We start from the raw sequence: 22,582 nt of genomic DNA, 5'->3' as shown, positions 1-22,582 counted from the left end.
CTGTCCTCTTAGTGTGATACTAGAGAAAAACGCTTTCACTTAACATTACATTTTATAACTTAAAAATCTGCGTAATGTAAATTCAGCAACATAAATGAACAATGACTTCAGTAATATACAAAGTCAAAATTAGTTATGTTAGGATGACGGAGAAACATGTGATTTTTAAAAATGTTCTTACAGTGAACACCTGGGAAGTTTGGTTGGTTTGGCCTGCTGTCAAAGAACAACTCTTTTACTCTTAATAACAGCTTCTCCAAGAACATACAGGTCATCAGTCAAGCTCCCCAACCTTCTCTTTCATAAGGGGGAACACAAACACAGGCTGACCAAAGAACTTCAACAACCTGAATAAAATAATTAGCTAGGAGTAGGCATATGGCCCAAGCATGGGAATTACAGAACTCTTATTTCAGGGACTGATATGCACCCTGGGAGACAGAGGCTCTCTCTCCTGAAATCAGGAACAAAGGGCAATGTCAGCCTGCAGCTTCCAATGACCCTCCTTCCCATCTCACAGGGGCAGCCTGCACTTAATAGAGAAACCAACACTTAGTGCCATTTCAGAAGCAAGGCCAGGTGCGGTAGCTCACGCCCATAATCCCAGCACTTTGGGAGGCTGAGGTGGGTGGATCACTTGAGGTCGGGAGTTCAAGACCAGTCTGACCAATTGGAGAAACCCCATCTCTAATAAAAATACAAAAAATTAGCCAGGTGTGATGGCGCATGCCTGTAATTCCAGCTACTCAGGAGGCAGAGGCAGGAGTATCGCTCAAACCTGGGAGGCAGAAGTTGCAGTGAGCTGAGATCGTGCCATTGCACTCCAGCCTGGGTAACAAGAGGGAAACTCTATCTCAAAAAAAAAAAGCCAAGCCAGAACAGGGCTAAGAGACAGGGAGGGAATGAAAAAGGCGAGGAGGATAAGACAGAGAAAGAGACCTCTGATAACATCTTGTACCTCAGCAAGTTTCAGCTAAGTTCCTATCAAGTTCTACCAGAATAACTCTGAATTTAATCTATTTTAGTAATAATATATTATTGTTTACTTTTTTTTCCAGTTGTTTAAAGTATGCCTTTTGGTTGTTTATGTTGCCGTTTTATTTTGGTTTCTATTTGACTCCAGAGTCAATATCAGAATCAAAACTACAGTTGACCCTTGAACAACACAGGTTTAAACTGTGCAGGTCCACTTATACATGGACTTTTTTCAACAAATATATTGAATTTTTTTAGGAGAGTTGCTACAATTTAAAAAAACCTCAGAGATGTACCATGTAGCCTCAAAATAGTGAAAAAATTTAAGGAAAGTTATGTCATGAATGTATAAATTATACGTAGTTACTAGTCTAACATTTACTACCATAAATTACACATGAATCTATTATAAAAAGTTAAAATTTACCAAAACTTACACACACAAACACATACAGACCACATATAGCACCATTCACAGTGGAGAGAAATGTTAAGCAAATGTAAAGATGCAGTATTAAATCGTAACTGCATAAAACCAACTGTGGTACACGCTGCACTATAGTAATAATTTTGTAGCCACCTCCTGTTGCTATTCGAGTGAGCTCGAGTGTTGTCTCTCTGTGTGAGCAGTTCCTCGCTCCAGTAAATCACAGTAAAAAGTGATCCCTCACGGTTCTTGTGTCTTTTTCATCGTGCTTAGTGCAATACCGTAAACCTTGAATAGCACCATGGGTCCCATACGAAGTGCCACTAGTGACACTGGAAGTGTTCCCAGGAAGCAGAGAAAAGTCATGACATTACTAGGAAAAGCTGAATTGCTTGATATGCACCATTGCTTGAGGTCTGCAGCTACTCACCATTTCAAACAGACAATTCATCTTGTAAACAGATGGCATAAACTTACAGAATTGATAAATACAGTATGGTACTGTAAATGCATTTTCCATATGATTTTCTTAATAACATTTTCTTTTCTCTGACTTACTTTATTGTAAGAATACAATAGGTAATGCATAAAACATACACAATATGTGTTAATCAGCTCTTTGTGTTATCATGATAAGGCTTCTGGTCAACAGTAACCTATTAAAGGTTAAGTTTTTGGGAAGAGAAAAGTTAACATGGATTTTCAACTGCACAGGGATCAGCATTTGCACCTCCCCGTTGTTCAAGGGTCACCTATATTTGTGTCTTTAAAAAGCTCATGGGCCAGGCGCAGTGGCGCACGCCTGTAATCCCAGCACTTTGGGAGGCCGAGGCGGGTGGATCACGAGGTCAAGAGATCGAGACCATCCTGGTCAACATGGTGAAACCCCGTCTCTACTAAAAATACAAAAAATTAGCTGGGCATGGTGGTGTGTGCCTGTAATCCCAGCTACTCAGGACGCTGAGGCAGGAGAATTGCCTGAACCCAGGAGGCAGAGGTTGCAGTGAGCTGAGATCGCACCATTGCACTCCAGCCTGGGTAACAAGAGCAAAACTCTGTTTCAAAAAAAAAAGCTCGTGCTGCACTGGTAAGAGAAAGGAGGATATACATGCCCTCTCCATTTTACAGAGAGCATATGGAGGTACGAGCCACTCCAGTTGGCTGTTTTTCAGAAGACCTACCAGAGCTATAGAACGAACAGGAGTTATTTTCAAACACCATATGCTTAATCTGAATAGTGGAAGTTACACAAATAGAGATCTCATCCCAACCCTGCCATAATGAGCTATGTAATCATGTGCACATTCTCTAAAGCTTCATGTCTTCCCAGTGTGAGCTGTATTAAACGAGATGTGCAGAGAGTGTGGCACATAGTAGGTATTCAGAAACCTCAAGCTGCTACCACCATCATGGTGACAAGGATGATGATGCTTCCAGGGCACAACAACAGGCCCTAGGAAGAATGCAAAGGAAAATGAAGACATCATTTCTGCCTTCATGGACTTCCAGTTTAGCTGAAGAAGGCCAACCATACAGCCCTGCTAGAAACCCATTTCCATGACAAAACCAGGGATTCGGCCAGTCCCCTACGGCTTTCCCAGCTCTCTAAGGCAGACTTGTTTGGAAAGAAGCAGAGCATCTTTTCCACAGGTCCTTTCATTGTCCGTCATGGTTTTTGTGTCAGGGTGACACTTTGAGGAGAAAACCTGACTCTTTAAGGAGAAAGTCTGGACTATGGACCCCAAAGGCTGAGTGGGTGGTCCCGTGGCACTAACAGTCCATTTGGCATGTGTACATTCTGGAGGGTTGCTTTCACAATAAAAAAAATGCCCATTTAGTGTTCCTATGTTGAGTTCATGGAGTGTCTGCCTAACTCTCGACCCTGTTCCTTCACTCCTTTCATCCAAATCTGCTGATGGTCTCAAACTTCACACTATTCCCTCCAGGTCATTCCTACTCTTCCCCACTCCAGGTCGGCCATGTCTACCCTTTCCCTTTCCCCAGCTTCCTCCTCCCACTGTGGCTGTAGAATCCCTGTTTTATTGGGAAGAAACTTCTGTAGAGCCTCCCCTTTCTCATTGTATGCTTCTCTAGTGGGCTGCATGGTGCTCCCCAAAAATTCATGTCCACTCAGAACCTCAAGATGGGGCCCTATTTAGATGTCATCAGTTAAGATGCGTTCCTGATGGATAGGGTGGGTCCTAAATATGAATGAGTGATTAGTGCCCTAATAAGGAGAGGAGAGGACACTCAGGGACACACAGGGGAGAAGACCATGTGGCAAAGACTGGAGTGAGGCAGCTACCAGCCAAGAAATTCTAACAATTGCCAGCAGCCATGAGAATCCAGGAGACAGACAAGGAAGGCTCCTCCCCTAGAGTCGTCACAGGGTGCACGGCTCTGCCGACACCTGGACTTCAGACTTCTGGCCCCAGAACTGGGAGAGAATAAACTTCATTAAGTTTAAGCCACTCAGTCACTCGGTTCACAGAAATTTGTTACAGCAGCCTGGAAACTGGCACAGCTTCCCCTTCCTCACGTAGCTAAAACCTCACATTTTTCTGGTAACACAATTTCTTACTATTTTTTGGAATGTAATGGCGCCACCATAATTCACTGTAGCCTCAAACTCCCGTACTCAAACAATCCTCCCACCTCAGCCTCTGAGTAGCTGGGACTATAGGCTTGCATCACCATACCTGGCTTTTTTTTTTTTTTTTTTTTTTTTTAGAAATGGAGTCTTGCTATGTTACCCAGCCTGGTCTAAAATTCCTGACCTCAAGTGATCCTCCCACCTCCACTTTCTGACATGCTGGAATTAAAGAGATGAGCCAGTGTGCTTGGCCTTAAGATTTCCTCTTAATCCTCTCAATGAGTCTGGACTCCAGTCTTCACTGGCCCAAATGACTCCTGCTTCCCAAGACTTCCTCCAGGCCTCCTCTTGGCAGCCTCTTTCTTTTGAAACCCATGACATTGATGCACAAGGCCCTCTCCCAATCCTTTGGTCAGTTTGGCACCTAGCTCAGTCTTGCTCCTCACACAGGCCTCTGTGGATGCCATCACTGGATCAAGCCCTGGTCTCATTGCCTTCAAGCCTCCTCATCCTCAGTGGCCTCTGTCTTTACTCTGCTGGATGAGATGCTGACCTCCCTCTCTAAGGCTCAGAATACCCAAATTCCCCCAACCCCAGCCTATCCTGACTGAGACTCCTCTGCCCTCTTTTCCATACTCTTCCCCCAAATATCAATTCTTCTGGCTTCATCTGCCTCCAATCATAGACTGGATCCCAGAGACAACTGCTTCATCATTCCGGAATCCTCATCCCTCTGAGCTTCCATCATAACCATATCACCAGTCCCCGGTCCTGAATAAATCCTTTGCCCATTTGCTCTCATCCACTCCCAGGCTCCTGAGCTCCAGAGGAAAAGAAATCCAAACCCCTACTAACTTGGTCCACTGCAAACTGGTGCTAGCTAACCTCAGTCGAACCCTAAAGCTGGTGATTCTTTGGTTATTTCTTGTTAACTTCTTGCTGCTTTCCTCACGTGGGCTGTGCCATACGCTTTTCCATGTTCCTGAAGCTCCCAACCCAATGTCTATCATCCCCCTCTCAGGAGAAGACATCAACACCTAATATTCTTAAGGCTTAAGCCACCTGTTATAAACTCCCCTTAACACTTTCTCTTTTCTTCAGAATTTATATTCTTTCAAAGGAAAGGGTATTCTTCCTGTTTTCCACTCTACCCTTTGTTCCTGATCGCACACTCTCCTGCCTTCCAGAACTTGGACCCACTAACTGTTTTCTATCTCTGGTCCTTTCCCACTGACCATAAATATGTACTGATTTTCTTTATCCTAAAAATGTCTTAATGTCTACTATCCTAAAAATATCCTTAATGTCTACTCCCTTTTCTAGCTAAGTATCTAATGTTTCCTTTTCTCTCTCTCTCTCTCTCTTTTTTTTTTTAATTATTGAGACGGAGTTTCGCTCTTGTTGCCCAGGTTGGAGTGCAATGGCACAATCCCGGCTCACCACAACCTCCACCTCCCAGGTTCAAGTGATTCTCCTGCCTCAGCCTCCCAAGTAGCTGGGACTACAGGCACATGCCACCACGACTGGCTAATTTTGTATTTTTAGTAGAGACAGGGTTTCACCATGTTGATCAGGCTGGTCTCGAACTCTCAACGTCAAGTGATCCTCCCACCTCAGCCTCTCAAAGTGCTGGGATTACAGGCATGAGCCACTGCACCTGGCCTCCTTTCCTCTTCTAACAAACCTTTCAGGAGAAAGTTCTGCATTGTGTGTTTATATTCAGTAAGCCTTGGCAATGTGCTCTTAGCACTCTCCTAAATGTGGGTGCTTTCCAAAGATCTCTTTTTCCTCCATACTCATTTTATTAAAGCACACCTCTGACTCTATTTTAAGATCTGCTATGGATCTCCAAACATCATTAAATAAAATCCCTATCTTCAAGGACCTTCATACTTGGGTCCCAATCTACTTCTCCAGCCTCATTTTCCATTGCTCCCTTACATCCACACCATCCAGCAAAAGCAAACAAACAAACCAAACACAAAGCTTCAGTGTCCCCCAAGTGTGCCCTGCTCATTTCTGGTCTCTTCTTTCCAACTCTGCCATCTGTTTGCTCTTGACATTCCCATGCTTTACAATATGCCCCACCCATCTCAAATCTCTACCAGTGAAAATTCTGTCACTATCTCAATGCCCATTCAAGTGGTATTGTCTCCAGTCTTTCATCATTCATCATTCATTCATCCAGAAATGCTTTTTCCCACCTCTGAGCTGTATAAAGCAGTCATTTATCACATTCCCTTGGAGTGACAGTGACTTATACATACATGGAATGACCATTAATCTTAGTTTAACCATGACTGTTGAGTTTATACTCATCCTCTTGGGATTTATGAAGACCACCTCTCTTCACTCTCAAACGCAGACAGATTTGAATACTAAATTGCATGGTCACCTTTTCTCTATATAGGATTCACCCCTTTCCAAACTAGATTGCAAATTCCCTAGGTACCTAGAACAATAATGTATACACCTCGTATTGTTAAATGAATAATAAATAAACAAAATGAGTAAAGAAAGGTAGAGCCTTAATGTGGTTTTGTCATCAAGTTAACCCGAACCAATCTTTTCCTTTTTTACCGACTCATTCTCACACATATTTTAAGAATGTTTCTGATTTACTTCCAGGAAGATTGCAAGAGTTATTTTAAGGTTTACAGAAGGAAAAAACACTGTAAATCTAGGGTAACATTTTATTATAATTTTCAAAATGTCTCACCAGTTTCTACAAAATAACTTATGAGATAGCACATGGAGAGACTTAGATATCTATTAGCAGTTCTGTTTTAAGTAACAAAGTAGATAAGTCCTTAATTATACTAGGTAAATAGTAACATATAATTTGGCATTTTTCTTTTTTTCTTTTTTTTTTGAGATGGAGTCTCACACTGTCACCCAGGCTGGAGTGCAGTGGCACCATCTTGGCTCACTGCAACCTCCACCTTCTAGGTTCAAGCAATTCTCCTACCTCAGCCTCCTAAGTAGCTGGGATTACAGGCGCGCCCCACCACGCCCTGGTAATTTTTCTATTAGTAGAGACGGGTTTCACCATGTTGGTCAGGCTGGTCTTGAACTCCTAACCTGCTGATCTGCCCACCTCAGCCTCCCAAAGTGCTGGGATTACAGGCGTGAGCCACTGTGTCTGGCCACATTTTTCTATATTTTCTATATTCTTAAGCCATCTAACAAGTGAAAAGCATAAAATAATTTTTACTTTTCTATTTATTCAGTGTCTGTCAAATGAAAATTACCAGTCTTTGTATTAATATACTTTTAAATTAGACTAAAAAAGAAAAATAAAAGTAGTTCCTATAGGCAATCGAGCTGTCCTGGCTTGAAAAATAACCCAAACAAGCTAGTTAAGTCTTAATGTAACTTTAATTTTCACAACTGAAGCCTAATATATAAACAAACAAAATAAACCATTAGGAAGACATACCTTGCAATCAACATATGGTCCTGAATGTAGGCTAAAAATTGAGGGTGATCTTTTCTGGCAATGTATAAACACTCTCCATGCAGACAGAGAATCTTCAGGCAATTGAGCATATTAAAAAGAATATCTGGCTCCTCAAACTTAGCCATTTCCTATGCAAAGAACCACACGGTTACTAAGTTATCCAAAACAGTAATGCTACCAAGCCAAGTATTCAAAGACATCTGAAAATATACCTGGAAAATGGTATATATTAGTCTCAATGTTACTGGAAGCTGTTGGTAGCAAAATTTTCTTTCGGTATCATTCTTTACTGCTGCGAAGAAATAATTACACAAAGATTAGGCTAACTCTTCCTTTCCCCCATCATGCATCAATTTATCAAGATCATAAAAACCAAGAGGAGTAAAACATCGACATAGAATGTATGTAAAAATTGTTCCAGAAATATTTTTATTTGCTCTCCAAATTAGCATATATCCCTTCTATGATACAAGTGCTGGAAATCTTTTAAATTGAGGCTTCCCATTTTCCATTTTCCACTGCGCAGTCCATCATGTATTCAGATGTCTTTGCCCTGGAGCTACCCCTACCCAGACATCTGAATCCATGATGGACTGCATAGTGCTGCTAGTTCTGCTGCTCCCTGGAGAGACCAGGAACCCCCTAGCCATGCCTTCCTAATTGGAAGGGAGACATACAGGTATTCAAGAGAGGTGTTCAAGTCGTACTAGCAACTAAAGGGGTTTATCCCATGGATTCTCACAAAAAGGGGTGCATTTTGAAACAGTTGAGCATATTCAAATGAGAACAACTACTCATGCTTTTCATCTTCTCGTGAGGATCTCTAAAACTTTTGCCCCCATAGTGGGGGCAGCAATACATTACAAATGAGGCATGCTAGAGAAAAGAATTCACAAGTTAACTAGATGCAGGAACTAGTGCAGAATTTGTTAAAATCGCCATCACACGTTTTGGCAATCCCTAGGATCAGAGGAAAAAGGAAAAAGGAAATTGCTTAATTTTAACCATTGCTCCAAGGCAGTCAGATTCTCTTGGTCTAAATACTGAAAAGTCCATTGGGAATCTTCCACCTGAATGTATTTTAAATGCTTGTCATAAGTACTTGACAGTTTTGTTTTATGTGAAAGTTTAAATACATTTTTGGTGGTGGATATATCTGACAGCTCTAAGAAACAGGGGCCAGGCCTCAAGATGGGAAAAAAGGAAACACACTAGAAGAGAGGGAAAGTCTCTGAACACACGTCGACAGAGCACCCCCAAATTCTAGGACAGAAGATCTCCAGGTCACTGCCTGAAGGCCCACAGAGCAGAAGCAGGAGGGAGGCTCTGAACAGCAGGGAACCCTGGTTTTGGAAGAAAGAAAAGAGGGGCTCCCCTGCAGAGACAATTTATAACTGCATCCTGCAGACAGTAGAGAGCCTGAGCAGGAAAAGAGGAGCTCCTGCTGAAGCTGCCACAGGAGCCTGGAGAAGCATTCAGGGGAGAATAGAGCATGTGTTTTAATAAGTGGACTGTATAACAATTCAGCAAGAAAAAGAATAACATTTGAAAAGAAATTGCTCGCTGGGTGCAGTGGCTCATGCTGGTTGGTAATCCTAGCAGTTTGGGAGGCTGAGGCGGGTGGATCACTTGAGGTCAGGAGTTAGAGACCAGCCTGGCCAACATGGCAAAACCCTGTCTCTACAAAAAAAAAAAAAAAAAAAAAAAAATTAGCCAGGCATGGTGGCAGGTGCCTGTAGTCCCAGCTACTCAGGAGACTGAGACAGGAGAATTGCTTGAACCTGGGGGGCGGCGGTTGCAGTGGGCCAAGATCACACCACTGCACTCCAGCATGGGCAACCTCCAGAGTGAGACCCTGTCTCAAAAAAAAAAAAGAAAAGGAAAAAGAAATTGCTTAATTTTAACCATTGTTTCAATAAAATATTACATATAAATAAAAGCAGCAGTTAACTGATCTGTGTACTAGCTTAGGTTTAAAAAATATATTTGCATAGAAAGAGTACAGGCTATTGGATCATGAGTGAAGTCTCAGCCTTCCTCAGGCATCAATGCCTGAGAGAAACACAACATGGGCCTGGGCACTGGCTGCTGCAGCACCTAAAGCAAGTTAATTAATCCTAAATTAAACCAGAGGACTTAGGTTCTAGTCCCAACCCTGCCACTAGTTAGTTGTTTCCAGTTCCCAGGTCCCCAGGCCAGGGACACCCAGGCTTGGAGCTGGGGAGTGGAGCTTTTGTTGGTGTTTCAGCTTCTCAGTGATTCCGATGTTCCATTACAGCTGTGGAATTACGTTAAATATAAAGGTGTAAATTGTGAAGTAGCAATGACATGACCAGGGGCAAGTCGTTTAACCCATCTGGGAATGATTTTCCTCATCTGCCAAGTGCAAAGGCTAAAGTGGATCAGCAGATTGCAAACTTATTTTCTGCTTTGTTTACAGAAAATCTTAGAATTCCAACACATGGCCAGGTGTGGTAGCTCACACTGTAATCTCAGCACTTTGGGAGGTTGAGATTGGTAGATCAATTGAGTCTAAAAGTCTGAGAACAGCCTGAGCAACACAGCAAAACCCAATCTCTACAAAAAGTTTTCAAAATTACCCGGGCATGGTGGAGCATGTCTGTGGTCCCAGCCACTCGGGAGGTTGAGGTGGGAGGATTGCTTGAGCCAGGGAGGTCAAGGCTGCAGCGAGCCACAATCGAGCTACTGCCCTCCAGCCTGGATGACAGAGCAAGGCCCCATCTCAAAAAAAAAAAAAAAAAAAAAAAAGAACCCCAACACATGAAAGAGAGCAAGTAGGAGTGATCTGGCAGAAGCGAGGTAGGGAGTCTGGGTCTTTATATTTTGCTCTCATCTCCCCCCCAGGGGTCACCCCAATTGAGGATGTTCCAAAGGAAACCACACAGACCGTTTACAGCTCCAAGAAGTGCACACGGAAAACCAGTGAACCAGATCATGTAGGGTACTCCTTAAAATTGTAAGTTTTATGACATGAAATAGTCTGAGCTATGATATTCATACATAATTCACCATTCATATGATCCACGGAGAAGCAGTTCTGACCAAAGATTTTATAGGGTTACCTTCGTCTGAATAAGACACCCCCCAGTTGCAGTGAGCCCCAGAAAACAGTCCCCTAATAATATTTGCTGCTCATTGAAGGAATGATGTCAACCCCATGCCTCCTGATACTGGAGTGGGCTCCCAGGAGCAAGCTGTTCTCTCTCTTCTGGATCGTGGATGCAGGAAGATTAAAAAGTTGCCCAAATTTGCCCAGATCTCATAAATCCCCAGAGTGCCACCATCCAGAGCTAGAAATCCAGCTTTCCCAGAGCCACATGGAGTCACATCCTGAAATCCCTAAATGCCCTCATGTGAGAGGAGCTAGAGTACGATTCCTGAGCCTGTCTGCCATCTTGCTGCCCTCACTGCATCCACCCAAGAGCCTTGAGGCAAATGAGAAAGAGTCCATTCCCCAGTCCCCGCTACGAGCCACCAAAGTAGCCTTCAATCTCAACCTACACAGCCCAACCTCCAGGGCCCCATTGCTTCTAGCCAAAAATGCTCTGCTTTGGCCAAATGCATTGAGTGGCTGTCAAGATTGTCAGCACTCAGCCTCAGTCCACAGAGAACACCATACATTGTAAGTAGGGAGGCAATGAGTTTTTACCAAAAACTGAAGCCTGCTGCCAGAAAGATGCTCAGGGAACTAGGTTCTATAGGAACTGTAACGGATCTGTTCTCTTTATAATCTGGTGGAAAACGTTCCTCTGCACAAGTCTATACTAAGGAAACCACGTCTGATTTTGCCCAAGTCGATATTAAACCAAGAACTCAGTGATTTGAACATCAGGCCCTGTGCACACAGTGCACTCCCCAGCAGTCAGAGCCCACCTACCAGCATGTTCTGCGGGCTCGGTGCGATTGCCTGGGTTCTCCCCATGTTTGCTTGCAGGATTCTCCTCCTCCTCCCCTTCAGGGCCTATGATAAATTCTGGTCTGGAAGAAAGGAGGCTATCCTCAAGGCTGTCTGTGGGCTCCTGAAATAAACAGGGTAGGCAGCCAAATGAACAGCCCTGGAGGGGTGTAAGAAACAGTTTGGCTCAGCTCAGCAAAGCTGGACTGCACACCCTCTGTGTCCCAGGATCCATGCTGCTGGGGCCAGAGGCGAAGGCACCACACCCCAGAAGACTCTGGAGCTTACTGCCAGAACACTGAAAAGAAATCTCTATCCGCTGTTGCTGAAACATTTTCTTTTACTTCAAATACATAAAGAAGAAGATCAAAAACATCGTTAAATATTCCCAGGCCTGCTTTCTTACCTCTGCATTAGTCTCTGAGATCAGTGCCCACTCACCAAGTCACTCCCACCCATGTACATTTTGTTCAATAACAGTAGTTAATTAGGAAGAAATAATAATGGGTTCACAGAGCTATATTAAGATGCAAATGGCAGGGCACGGTGGCTCACACCTGTAATCCCAGCACTTTGGGAGGCCAAGGTGGGCGAATCACAAGGTCAGGAGTTAAGACCAGCCTGACCAACATGGTGAAACCCCATCTCTACTGAAAATACAAAAATTAGCCAGGCGTGGTGGTGCGTGCCTGTAATCCCAGCTACTCAGGAGGCTGAGGCAGGAGAATCGCTTGAACCCGGGAGGCGGAGGTTGCAGTGAGCTGAGATCGCGTCACTGCACTCTAGCCTGGATGACAGAGCAAGACTCTGTCTCAAAAAAAAAAAAAAAAAAAGATGCAAATACTGGCCAGGTGTGGTGGTTCATGCCTGTAATCCCAATGCTTTGGGAGGCTGAGGCAGGAGGGTTGCTTGAGGGCAAGATTTGAGATCAGCCTAGGCAACATAGTGAGATCTCATCTCTAAAAGAATGTTTTAAGTTATCCAGGCTTGGTGGCATGCCTATGCCCAGTTACTCAGGAGGCTGAGGTGGGAGGATTCCTTAAGCCCAGGAGTTCGAGGCTGCAGCTATTCATGATCACGCCACTGCACTCCTGGGTGACAGAACAAGACCCTACCTCTAAATAATAATAATAATAAATAAATTTTTTTAAAAAATTTAAAGACATGGCCGGGTGGAGTGTCTCACACCTGTAATCCCAGCACTTTGGGAGGGCAAGGCAGGCAGATCACAAGATCAGGAGTTTGAGACCAGCCTGACCAACATGGTGAAACCCCGTCTCTACTAAAAATACAAAAATATTAGCTGGGCACGGTGGCGCGTGCCTGTAATCCCAGCTACTCAGGAGGCTGAGGCAGGAGAATTGCCTGAACCCAGGAGGCAGAGGTTGCGGTGAGCCGAGATTGCGCCATTGCACTCCAGCCTGGGTAACAACAGTGAAACTCTGTCTCAAAAAACAAAAAACAAAAAAAAAGGAAAAGAAAAAGAATAGCTTGAATCCAGGAAGGCAGGTTGTAGTGAACTGAAATTGTGCCACTGCACTCCAGCCTGGGTGACAGAGTGAGATTCTGTCTCAAAAAAAAAAAAATTTAAAGACACAAATGTTGGTTGTCCGGGGTAGTCAAATTTTTAGAAGCAAGAAAATACTACAACATGTGAGTTACACAGAGGAAAGTATGGCAACCCAAGTGTCTGTCAACAGCTAGATGAGAAACAATTTAAAAATGCATACATTTGGCCAGGTGTGGTGGCTCATGCCTGTATTTCCAGCACTTTGGGAGGCCAAGGCAGGTGGATCACTTGAGCTCAGGAGTTCAAGACCAGCCTGGGCAACATGGCAAACCCCATCTCCACAAAAAATAAAAACTAGCCAGGCGTGGTAGTGGGCGCCTATAGTCCCAGCTCCTTGGGAGGCTGAGGTGAGAGAATCACCTGAGCCTGGGAGGCAGAGGTTGCAGTGGGCCATGATCAAGCCGCTGCACTCCAGCCTCAGCGACAGAGTGAGACACTGTCTAAAAAATTTTTTAAAAAAATTTTTAATAAATTTTACAGTATTCATTGTCACTTAAACTTTGTAATATAACTTTGTAATAAAAGGTTCCAGAATACTAGTAATGCATGAATGCATGAAACTGTATGAACGGAGGTGCTACAATGCTCACTCAAGCCATTTAACAGAATTCTGTAGTGTGGCTCCAGTTTGTATTCCTCTCCAGCAGCCTGAGCTGGCAGAAGCAATGGGAAAACTTTGTTTTAACACAGTCTCACATATAACCCAGCATGGAGTATAAGATGATGGTGGAGGAAGACTCCATTACATCAGCTACTGCAGTCTTTAACGCTTTTATACATAGGTCATCCCATTTCTTCAACTGCTTACCACCAACCGGCTTTCTTCTTTGGGAGCTAGTCTCTCCAGGAGCTCACAAGCAAGCTGATAGCAGAGGATACTAGACTGACATAAGTTGCACTCAATTGCTTTTTCGTCCTTCTGGCAGGTGTGGGATCCCCCCCAGGGGGCTTGGAAGACATTGTTTATAATAGAAATAATGTCCTTTGACAAGCTGTGCTCTAAACCCATCGTGATTCCTTCATCTTGTAACTCCATCTGAAAGACATAGAAAAAAGGACACGCACACACACAAAAAAAAAAAAGAGAGAAGAAAAGAAGAAGGCGTTTGGTCCGTTTGTCCAATATTCCATTGGCACACTACTTGGGGATAATTTTCACTAACTGACAGCAATATTGAATTATTTAAAGACAATATAGGCTTCAAGACCATGAATATACATTGCTGTCCATGGGTTTTTCTAGAAGGAATGTAAACACAAGACGAAGCAATTGGAATTACTTTAAAAATCATGTAGGACATTTAAAAGAGAGTTGTTGTTTTTAGCTCCTCAGTTTGTGAGATCTTACACATTTTAAAAATGCTGCTCCTCACCTAGAGTCCAGATCTTGGTTTTTAAATACCATGAACCACTAAAAGGAACCAGGGCTCCTTGGAGAAATGGCTGAATTCCAGGGTTGGGGCTAGGAAAATATAAGATGAGCCTGGAACATCTTATCACACCAGAAATTAAGGAAGAGTTCACAGAAGGATGTGGACGTGCCAAAAGAACACAGGAGCCAGCTCAAAAAGATTCCCACTGGCCAAATGTGGAATAATACAAGCATCAAAATACAGAATCATAGTCACAGATTATAACCCACCAAATTACATAAAAATCCATGGATACTGCGGGAATGAGTAGATAAATAAACACATAAATGGAAAAAGAGAAACTATTCTATTGGTAGAATACCAGCCAATACATTTAGAAAGAAATGATGGAATTAGAAAATTATCACTTGACTGCCATAATGGTAATAATTGATGAATCATCCATTGATGCTAAAACTAGTGGATGAAAGTCTGAGAATAAACAGGAAATCTCATAAGGTATTTATAAGTTACTTATTAGTTACAAAAGGGAAAATAGTGACTTTATCACAGAAAAATCTGGCAAATTTTGGTCCCTTGGTTAAGGTGACCAAAGTTATCACAGTAATGGGACATCATTGTATCTTATGCCTGCTGACATGATCCATTATAAAGGACGTAATATCACATCTGTGGTCTTCCTGCCAAAAAATGGATAGCCCAAATTAATTCATAAGAAAGCATCAGACAAACTCAAATTGAGGAACATTCCACAAAACGACTGGACTGTGCTCATCAAAAATGTCAAGTCCCCGTAAATATACACACCTATGATGTGCCCACAAAAATTAAAAATAATTTTTTTAAAAAGTCAAGGACATGAAAGATAAAGACGGAGGAACCATCCTGGATTAAAGAAGACAAAGGAGACAGTACATATAATTGCAATGAGTGCTCCTAGAGTGTTCCTTAATCAAAACCAGGCTTTTTTCTCTTGCTATAAAGATATTATTATTATATTAATTTTAAAAATTAATAATTTCTGTAAGTTACATAGTAGTACTACAACACTATTAATTTCCTGATTTTGATAACTGTACTGTGGTTATGTAAGAGAATGTCCTCATTTTTTAGAAAATACGCTCTGAAATGTGCAGGGATAAAAGGGCATCATGTTTGCAATTTAGTCTCAAACAATCAATCAAAAAATTAATGCATACACATGCAGAGAAAGAGAGAAGCAGATGTGGTAAATGTTAACATCTGGAGAATTGCGGGGAGGAGTATTTGGGAATTCTTTATCATATTCTGGTAACTGTTCTGCAAATCTGAAATTATTTCAAAATAAAAGACTAAAAAGAAATGTTCTAATCAAAACCTTTTTAACTTCTCTTTTGAAATTAACTTTAAAAATCAATGTATAAAATATGTTAAAATTAGCCCCATCACTATAGGGTTGTTCATCCAATTTATTTAACAGAATCAATTCTAATGACACTAAGGTATTTCTAAAATTCCATCTGTTCTCATGTGTCAACATCACTGCAGATATTCATGTAAGTAGTTTTCAGACTCTTTAGGAAATCCCCAAAGGAGTTTGCAAAAGGTCTTGGGTGATGCTGCATCATTTCAGTAAGTGTAGAGACGCCCAACACAAGGAAAGAATTGCTGTACAACACTTTCCCTCATTCTTCACCTCTGAACTAAAGGAAGCTCATGCTTCAGCTACCTGCTTCAGGAGAAGATCAAACATGAGGATGAAACAATTTAGATTCATTTCATCATCTTCACAATCAAAATCAATAGTCCTTCCTCCTGGGTGTCCAAAATTCTTGAAAGGGCTACGAAACGGACTACGCATAGGACTCCGAAATGGACTCTGGAAAGGACTATGAAATGGACTGAGCATATTGTGCTGAACTCGTCGACCAGGATCAGAGGCAACACTCACCTACAAGAAAGAATGGCAACACATAGAAATGAACTCACAGAAGCTCAAATGGCTGTGTAAAATATTTGGGGACTCTACAGAAGGTATTTCCAGCTGTCACACTCATTTCCTTCCTTAGCCAATGGCATTAGTACCTCCAAATACTATGGATCCTCTCAATATATAAAAACAAGAAATAAAACCACCCAAACTTCCTAGTTGTCAGGAAGTAACATCAACACCGTGAAGAATGAAGGCATACGTTTTTCATCCCATCAAACATGTCCAATTAGACCAGATTGTTCAAATCTACTGAAAACCGTACCCTGAAAAATGAGAATTTACAAAAGCAAAATATTGCAAGATACATTTTAGAATCAGAAGCACAGAATCTCAGATTGACATGATTAGTTAAAAGATGGTCTCTGGGGATTACAATTATTAGACTGTTATGGGACAGCAATATATGACAAACCTTTTGTACTGGTTAGTCTCCATTTGTCCACCCAAGCTCCACTCAGACCCTTACTACCTCCTTGACCCTACTCTATGCCCAAGGAGTCATGGCCTGAGTCTCCTCCAGCTCCTTTGCTGCCTGGCTTCCAGTTGAGTTCAGTCAATGGTTTTTATTTCTTGGATTTTTTTATCATTGTTTTGTTTTGAGACAGTCTTGCTCTGTTGCCCAGGCTGGAGTGCAGTGGCATGATCATGGCTCACTGCAGGCTCAACCTCCCAGGCTCAAGTGATCCTCCCACTTCAGCCTCCCAAGTAGCTGGGACTACAGGCATGCATCACCAGGCCCAGCTAATTTTTTGAAAAATTTTTTGTAGAGACAAGTTCTCACAATGTGGGCCAGGCTGGTCTCTATCTAACTCCTGGACTCAAGCGATACTCCCAGTTCAGCCTCCCAAAGTGCTGAGATTACATAAGCCACCAAGCCTGGCTGGGTTCAGCCAATGGGAGGCACCAGCAGAAGGCCTGAAAGCTGGAGGAAACAGAGGCAGGAGGATTTCTCCCCACTCCCTGCCCACTCGGGTGCCACATCTCTGGGAGCATCCCCATCACTCTATAACTTCTCTAACCAGCCCTTTCTTACAGTGTCAGCTCCCATTTGGTACCCCAAGAACTCTTTCCCTTGTTCCTTCAGCCCTGGGGGAATAAGGACTTTCTACTGGACTGTTCCCGGACTCTGGGTACCTTGTCTACCCATATTGCTCCTTTAGCTCCTTTAAGCTTTCCCATAACCCTATAGGCAGAATCTCCATTAAAGTCTGTCATTTAAAATTTCTGGGATAAATTCTGAATCAGGACCCTGACTAACACATCTGTACATCACTCACAAATCATATTTTTCTCTCTTTTTTTTTTCAATTTTTATTTTAGAATGGGGGGACACATATGCAGGTTTGTTACAAAGTTATATTGCATGATGCTGAGGTTTGGGGTATGATTGAACCTAAAACTCAGGGTATTTTTTCTATCTTAAAAATCTTTGTAGTAACCACAAAGCTCTTCAAACACCGTTTTTAAGGTAAAGAGGAAGATTATCCCATTAAGAATCAGAATACCCAGGTATTCACAGTGTCATCTGTAGGAAATCACTTCACTTCACTGAACATCAGGTTAGGTAGTTGTAAAATGAGGATAATGAGTTCTTCCCTGGCTGCCTCTCACAATTCTGTGATACTGTTTGTTGTGAACACATTGCACAGAATAAAGGCTACACAAAGGAGTGTCATCTTACAGGTTACAGAAGAAAGAAATAGAGTATAAATGGTTGGCAGCTGGCTCCTATCAGGCAGATGACAAAATAAGTAATGATATTCTTTAAAAACACTGAATACAAACCCATAATCATGTTCCATTTTCTAATTCCTAGATATCAGGTGGAAAGGCTGGAGGCCTGTGGCATACAGTGGGGGGAATTTTATAGAGAGGCTTGACAAGGAAAGCATGGAGAACATTTTCTATCAACCATCCAATAAGACTCAACCTTCTGCCGGGCGCGGTGGCTCACGCCTGTAATCCCAGCACTTTGGGAGGCTGAGGTGGGCGGATCACCTGAGGTCAGGAGTTCGAGACCAGCCTGACCAATATGGTGAAACCCCATCTTTATTAAAAAAAAAAAAAAAAAAGCCTCAACCTTTCCACAGCTGTTCATGGCCTGAGAACAGCAGCACATCAGCAGAGACTCTACCAGGCCTCCACAGAAAAATTATCAAAACTGTCCAGCCGTTTGTATACACTTTAGACCAGACTATATTGACTTTTCTCATCTACAATGATGCAAAGGGGTCAATAAAATGGGCTCAGTTGGTTCACAGTGACAGCATCCCTCACAGTCACCACTAGTTGATCATATCTTCCCAAAATACAAGGAAAAAAAATCAGTCAAACTCCTCCCAAACTCCTCACCCCCAAAGTGAAGCACTTATCTGCCCAGGAGCTGGTAAAAAAATCTTATTCACTAGGAGACTCATAAAAATGGAATGTTACCAAAAAAACACTTTTTTTCATCAAGAGAGAAAGCTAAAATTCAAAGAAATTAAAAAGAAAATGAAAATTCGATAACTTACTGATTACACACTATATCAAACAAATGTGACTATTTAATGCAATTAAAACATTAACACAATGAGATGGGCTGAAAACACATTTTTGGTTTCTTATGACAATACTTTCAGGCCTAAGATAACTGACAAGGGTTTTCCAGATTTTTAAAAGTAAGACAAGAACAAATGTGGCAATAATTACCCTTCGAGATGCAAGGTTCCCTGCCATTTCATTGACTCTTGATTTTCTTTGATTTGCCAGTTCTTTGACCGAATTAACTCCATCAGAAAACATACTTATTAGTAGTTGAAGAGGAACCATGATATCTAACTCTGATAATACCTAGGGAAAAAAAGGCATATATCCCCAAAAAAACACACGTAAATTTTAAAACTCAAAAAAGCTACAATTAATCTTCTTTTTCCAAAGCAGATTATTGAACACGAGGACATTTAGCCTTACACGTATTCTATCAACACAGTCATCCTCCAATTTTAATAGTAAGAAAATCAAAATTATCACTGAACTTTCCCCTTTTCCCACCCCCAAGATCCCATAGGTTGCCGTGTTCTTTCTATTAAAACTTCTCAGTTTCTCTTGATGCTGTCCCCCATTCTCCATACCCACTGCTAGTGCCTTAGATCCCCACCTTTCTCCTGGACTAGCTCTGTTTCTTCAGTCCATCCCCACTCTGATTTGAATGACTCATCTAATCTTGCTGTCTGGTACAACTTGGTGTCAATCCGGGCCCAAATCAAGTCACCTTATCTGTCATTAATTTGCTGGAGAAAATGCCTTCTTCCTTCAGACAGAATTAACCCATCCCACTTCTCTGCTTTCTTAACCTTTATACATACCTTTATTAGAGCAATTTTTACCCTTTGTTCTATTTAATGATCTAATCCTAGCCCTCCCACTGTGAGCTGCTTAAAGAAAGGAAGTATGCAGAAAGGACTATTTCCCATCCCATTTTTATTCCAGTGCCTGGCACATTGGAGCTCTTGCACGTGTTTCCACAATTAATTATAAATGAGTCAACTCCAACCACTATAGTGTCCACTCTATCCTCCAAATAGACCAAGGCTGGAAAACCTCCTTCAACTGCAGCACTCTGTCTTATAAACCAAGGTTGGATGAAAGCCCAGTCCATAAAACATATAAATGTAGCTGCTGTAGCTATAGAGGGGCCAAAGCTGTATGTATGTTCATTCCCAAAAAGCACAGTGTAAGGGCTGTGCAACTGGGTAACTGAGGCAACATCCAGCCATCTGTAGGAAGACTGGCTTTCTTAAAAGGAGAATTACCGTATTGAAATCCATTTGGGAATAAATGGTTAAAATTCTCAAAGTTGACATTTTTTTTTTTTTTTGAGACAGGGTCTCACTTTGTTGCCCAGGCTAGAGTACAGTGGATTGATCATAGCTCACTGCAGACTTGACCTCCTGGGCTCAAGAGATTTTCCTGGCTTGTCCTCCCAAGTAGCCGGGACTATAGGTACATGCCACCACATCCCGCTAATTTTTGTATTTTTTGTGAAGATGCGCTTTGGCCATGTTGGCCAGGCTGGTCTCAAACTCCTGATCTCAAGTGATCCACCCACCTCAGCCTCCCAAAGTGCTAGGATTACAGGTGTGAGCCGCCACATTGGCCCAAATGTTGACTTTTTAAAAAATGGTACCTTTACTCTTTGTCAAATGTGAATATTGCTCTTTAGTTTCAAACCCAGAAAGGCATCTTTACAACTTGATGAGCTTCCAGGATCCTATCCTTGCATGACACAGAAATGTATCTGTACCTGTAGTTAATCTAAACATTGATTCTGTCCTCATTTTCTCAAACTGTCCAAACTTTATATCAGGTATCCAAATTAATAAACTTTTATTGAACATCTACTAAATACAAAGCATGTGTCATATTCTAGGAGGAGAGAATGAAGATGGTTGTAAATACAGAAATGAGTAAGACCTGGCCCCTGAATTCAGGAGCTTGTAATCAAGTAGAGAAACAGACAAAAACTGTGAGACAGAAATAGAACCAAATTCACACAGAGAACCTGGTGTAACCAGTGGGAGAAGAAATTCTGATGGGAAGATGAGGGTTTGAAGTAGCAGAAAACTTCACACAGGAGATAATTTTTGAGAAGGACTTTAAAAGGTAGGTTAGAGTTCACAAATACAGCCAGGAGAGAAAGTCATCCCAGGCTGAGGGAACAGCATGAACTACTCCCTAAATCCTTCCCCATCTTTCCAAGTAAAGGACCTGTTTAATATCAAAGATTTATCAGAATCTCCCAAGACAGCTATTATACCTTTAATAGCCATTGATGGAAAAATACAAAAGGACCTAAAGCTACTATGAATTCAGTAATATTATTGCACAATTTATATGTTATTAACCACAACTTGAGTGACATATTTGAAATTTACTCATTTATCTATGTATAGGAGATATTCTTTCTTGGCAAACACAGGGACTTATGGACTCTTTGCTATAACTCCCACCCTCTCGACCCAGGGATCTGAGGCTTAGAAACTAAGAACTATTGCCTAAAATGATCAAAAGTATTGTTCACTTACATGAAGCCATAGTAAAGCTTGCTCCTGCACAGAGGAGGGGTATCCTGTAAACCGACAACTAATAAAGCCAAACATCTCCTCCATTGAGAAAGGCAGAGGACAGAGTTCAATGTCAAACATTTTGCTGGAAAGCAGAGCAACAAAAGTAAATGACCAATGGGCATAGATTGGGTTCTACTGAGGCCATCAATGTTTTTCTAACTATTCCCTATTTGGAGAGACAAGTCTTTAGTTTGTGTTCTGAGCTGTTACCAGCATGTTTCACTTTAAGAGAAGTTTACATCATTGGAATAGAGATCTTATAAATAATTCATACGATTGTTAATAACCATTACTGTTCTTCCTCATATTAGGTTTAACAGAAAGAATTGCATTTCTAAGGCATTTGCGTTGCTCCACAGCATCTAAAACATTTTCCCTTTGCACTGTTCCACCACATTCCACCAATTATAATTATATTTGAAAATAAGCAAACAATCTGTTTTTATCTATTTACTATTCCACAAGAACAAAATCTTTTCTGGACAATGCCAAATCATCTTAGCTCAACGTATTGCAGCTATTTCATGTTGGGGCTTCAAGTTTCTCCACATGGTTGTTAAAATGTAAATGAGATTATATAAAATGCTTAGTAGGGTGACAGGCACACAGTACCTGCTCAACAAACATTAGATATGATTATATAATCACAGTGATTTCATTAAACTACTTACCCACCTTAATACTTCCCTGAATTCTTTTAACTGATTATCTGGGACTTCTGTTCTGATGGCTTCCAGCCATTCCGGCATAATGCACTCCCAGACAGATTGACTGATCACATTGTAGGGGATCAGGCAGAGGATTCGGTTGAGACCTTCCTTCAGCTGAGTCACTGTGCTACAGGACTTATCCCAGTATCCACCAACCTGAAGGGGTTTCCATAGCCACAGAAAGAAAGAGAAACACACTGGTTACAATTATACTCAAGGACTTCCTAAGGCAATGGGTACAGAGAAACGCCACAATCCATCACGTCTGAGTCCTAGGCCAAGAATCTTCAATGTGAGATTGATTTGTAAGATGGCAAACCACCAGGATCCATCAGTTACAGAAAAGAAAACAGTTACAAATAGGTTCAAATATTGATTACAGATTGAATTTTCAATGATTCTACTGTAGACTTCCCAAATCACTCATGAGTTAAAATTCCAAAGATTAATTCTCAACAAGATGAGCTTACTATTAGAG

The 22,582-nt window shown here is 41.7% G+C and overlaps 1 protein-coding gene across 15 annotated transcripts in view; it reads right to left on the bottom strand.

Annotated features, from left to right (window-relative positions):
* UNC79 (unc-79 homolog, NALCN channel complex subunit) overlaps positions 1 to 22,582 on the bottom strand; it is a 272,118-nt gene that overhangs the window by 113,968 nt on the left and 135,568 nt on the right. For 14 of the 15 annotated variants that reach the window (XM_064375185.1, XM_064375187.1, XM_021675722.2 and 11 more), the window contains 8 exons: positions 22,070 to 22,260; positions 21,353 to 21,476; positions 18,978 to 19,118; positions 16,023 to 16,244; positions 13,750 to 13,977; positions 11,354 to 11,495; positions 7,668 to 7,747; positions 7,435 to 7,583 (listed from right to left, as the gene is read on the bottom strand). In XM_064375185.1, the coding sequence (XP_064231255.1) occupies positions 7,435 to 7,583; positions 7,668 to 7,747; positions 11,354 to 11,495; positions 13,750 to 13,977; positions 16,023 to 16,244; positions 18,978 to 19,118; positions 21,353 to 21,476; positions 22,070 to 22,260 (1,277 nt within the window). The remainder of the gene's footprint in view (positions 1 to 7,434; positions 7,584 to 7,667; positions 7,748 to 11,353; positions 11,496 to 13,749; positions 13,978 to 16,022; positions 16,245 to 18,977; positions 19,119 to 21,352; positions 21,477 to 22,069; positions 22,261 to 22,582) is intronic. The other variant, XM_012453155.3, reaches the window with a different exon arrangement.

The sequence above is a fragment of the Aotus nancymaae genome, unplaced genomic scaffold (genome assembly GCF_030222135.1).
Source record: "Aotus nancymaae isolate 86718 unplaced genomic scaffold, 86718_ANA_hifiasm-v0.15.2.pri h1tg000011l, whole genome shotgun sequence".
NCBI lineage: Eukaryota > Metazoa > Chordata > Mammalia > Primates > Aotidae > Aotus > Aotus nancymaae.
The sequence above is the reverse complement of the archived record's forward strand: the minus strand, read 5'-3'. Positions and strand labels throughout refer to the sequence as shown.